The sequence below is a fragment of the Ailuropoda melanoleuca genome, chromosome 16 (assembly GCF_002007445.2).
Source record: "Ailuropoda melanoleuca isolate Jingjing chromosome 16, ASM200744v2, whole genome shotgun sequence".
NCBI classification, from domain to species: domain Eukaryota; kingdom Metazoa; phylum Chordata; class Mammalia; order Carnivora; family Ursidae; genus Ailuropoda; species Ailuropoda melanoleuca.
Window position 1 is genome coordinate 19,746,687 of NC_048233.1, and position 3,191 is coordinate 19,749,877.

Consider the following 3,191-nt stretch of genomic DNA (forward strand, 5'->3'; position numbering starts at 1 on the left):
CCATATGATCCAGTAATTCTGCTACTGGGTATTTTCTTAGATAATCTCTACAGCCAATGTGGGGCTCAAACTCACCAGCCTGAAATCAAGAGCAGTGCTCTACTGACTGAGCCAGCTAGGCACTCCCTTCATTAGTGGATATTTAACTAAAGAAAAGGAAAACACTATTTCAAGTTTCTTTTAATACTAATTTTATAAAAGCCAGTAAGCAGCTATAGACACAACTGAAAAGTAGAAAGTAAAAAAANACTCACTATGGAAAACACTATGGAGATTCCTCAAAAAATTTAAAACAGAACTACCATATGATCCAGTAATTCTGCTACTGGGTATTTTCTTAGATAATCTTTACAGCCAATGTGGGGCTCAAACTCACCAGCCTGAAATCAAGAGCAGTGCTCTACTGACTGAGCCAGCTAGGCACTCCCTTCATTAGTGGATATTTAACTAAAGAAAAGGAAAACACTATTTCAAGTTTCTTTTAATACTAATTTTATAAAAGCCAGTAAGCAGCTATAGACACAACTGAAAAGTAGAAAGTAAAAAAAAAAAAAAAACAAACAAAAAAAGGAGATAGAGCAAAGACACACCCTTCGCTGTACCAAAAATACAGAGCTCTATTATGGTTCCCCCACCAATATCTCATAGGAGCCCTAGATTTCTATGTGCTCAAGAGTACTCCCATTATTGTGCAGGTGACCAGACTGCATTCAGGTTTGACGACGTCAGGCCAAATAAGTACTGGCTCTGCTGAGGTCAAGGTCGACAGTTTGGGCCCTTAAGTGCGGTTAAGCGAACAGGCTTGCTGGATCCCATAGCCGAGGTAGATAGCAAACCCAATCAGCATCCAGACACCAAATCTCAGCCAGGTGGCAGCTGTCATCTGCATCATAAGGGAGACATTCACAAAGATGCTCAGGAGTGGGAGGAGAGGCAGAGCAGGGACCTTAAAGGGAAGGGGAGTGGAGCTCTGTGGCTGTCTCCAGATGACCCCAGTGACCCCAGTGATGAGCGCCAGGAGCAGCACGACCACTGTGATGGGACCTGGGTCTCCAGAAAGCAGACCTGGCCAGTGGGCCAGCACCAGGCAGAGGAGAGTCAGCAGCAGAGCAAGCAGTGAGGAGCAAACATAGACAACCCGGCCAGAGAGTGGAGTGGGGGTGGGGCTGCCTGGAAAAAATAGTCCCTGTAGAGTCAGCTTCTCTGCTGCAGGTCCGTTCTCCTCCTGCACCTGTGCTTCATCTCCCTCATTCTCCCCCTGCAGCGCTTCTTCATTTTCCTCCTTCCTCCTCTCGGGCTGATACCTGACGATGAGAACACAAAAAGCTACCAGGGAATAAGATACCAGGGTCCCAATTGACCTCAGGTCCAGAAGATCAGTGAGTCCAAAGAAGAATACCATGATTGCTGCGATAGTGACAAAGATCACAGTGGCTACAATAGAGGCATATGTGCCAGTATAGATCCTGGTAAGGACAGGAAACAGGAGGCGATCCTCTGCCATCATGTATATCACCACACGTATGGGGTATGTAAAGCTCCAGGAGGCATAGACAAAAACATTACAAAGTATTACAATAACTACAACATAGTAGGCAGGGACCCAGCCAATATGGAGAAATATCTCAGGCAAGGTGCTCCCAGGTCGAAGCTGGTAGTAAGGCACCATGAGTGTAAGTGCCACAGAGACACCGAAATACACCAAAAAGCAGATGAGCAGTGAAACCACAATGGCCATGGGGATGGAACGCTGCGGATTGTGCGATTCTTTGACTCTGGTAACAATAACGCTGAAACCTATAAATGTATAGAAACAGGAAGCTGATCCTCGGAGAAGTCCCTGGAAGCCAAAAGGCATGAATCCTCCAGAGCCCAGAGGGCCCAAGCGAGAGGTGCCATTGAGTCCAGCCTGTACGTAGTCCTCTTCTGTGAGATTCCAGTTGTGCAGGTCCCCCTTAATGAAAACAGAGATGATGACAAAACTGAGAGCCAAAAGCTTCACCAATGTGAACACTTCGAAAATTCTGAAGAGCCCACGATCATCCACATATTGAACTTCCATGAAGAGAAACAGAAAGAGGACAAAAAAGTAGTTTACATTGTCTGCAAAGAATTGGGGAACTTGCTCTGAGATGCTCTCATGCAGGGTCTCAGAGATCCGGGTCCCAGTCAGGATGTCGAAAGGTAAGGACCAGGCCTGGACCAAAATGAATGCATCGACAACAAAGGAGAGGATGACGTTCCAGCCAGTGATGAAAGCCCAGAGTTCACCTACAGTGACATAGGTGTAGAGATATGCAGACCCAGAATGGGGAACCCGGGCACTAAACTCTGCATAGCACAGCCCAGCCAGCAAGGAAGTCAGGCCGGCCACCAAAAAGCAGATCACAATGGATGGTCCTGCTTGATTACTGGCCACCTCATTAGCCAGGAAATACACACCAACACCCACGGTGCGGCCCACACCCAGGGCCACTAAATCCAGAGAGCGCAGTTTTATGTCAGTTTCAAACTCAAACACTTCTTCCTCCAGCGGACGTCTGCGTACCAGCTTTCGACCAAGTCTGCGAAGTGCCTGACGCAGCATTCTAGCTGGAATTGAAGAGATTCTAAGGATCAGGGAGCTGTAGCAAGCCCAGGGAGCCAACAGGGTTGGATCTGGTTCAGTGAGGCTGAGTTAAGCCCAGTCGGGTTGGGGCTCGAGGTCCATTGCTCAGGCTTCAGAGCTGCTGCTCCATATTTCGTCTGGTATGTGCTGTCCTTCCATAATGCCTAGGGAGACAATAAATATTTACTGAAAAATGGTGTTCAACCAACCAACTGAAACTGAAAAGTCACATGTAACTTGTGTAGCCCAAGTATCACAGAAACTGACACCGAAAGACATCATAGAAAAATCAATCCTGCTTTCCCCCCAGAAAAACTACCCAATAGGTCCCAACATCCTGCTTTTCTTTAATTTTATTTTTCAGTAGGCTCGATGCCCAGCATGGTGCCAAACACAGGACCCAACTCACAACCATGAGATCTAATCCTGAGCCAGTATCAGGAGTTGGACTCTCAACCAACTGAGCCACCCTGGCACCCCAACATTCTCCTTTTTTACACACCACATGACATAATTCCTTGTAAATCATGTAGCTTTATGGACTAATTAGGCGATAAGGCACAACAGGGCATGAATGTGTTTT

The 3,191-nt window shown here is 46.7% G+C and overlaps 1 protein-coding gene across 1 annotated transcript; it reads right to left on the reverse strand.

Annotated features, from left to right (window-relative positions):
- Nucleotides 1-618: 618 nt before the first annotated feature.
- Nucleotides 619-2,602, reverse strand: LOC117796743 (cationic amino acid transporter 3-like). The gene has a single exon (XM_034645967.1). The coding sequence runs from the start codon at nt 2,585-2,587 to the stop codon at nt 779-781; it is 1,809 nt and encodes a 602-aa protein (XP_034501858.1). The 5' UTR covers nt 2,588-2,602; the 3' UTR covers nt 619-778.
- Nucleotides 2,603-3,191: the final 589 nt, after the last annotated feature.

Excerpts from the sequence above, each read along its gene's own strand:
- LOC117796743 (XM_034645967.1), bottom strand. The coding sequence starts at position 2,587 with ATGCTGCGTCAGGCACTTCGCAGACTTGGTCGAAAGCTGGTACGCAGA.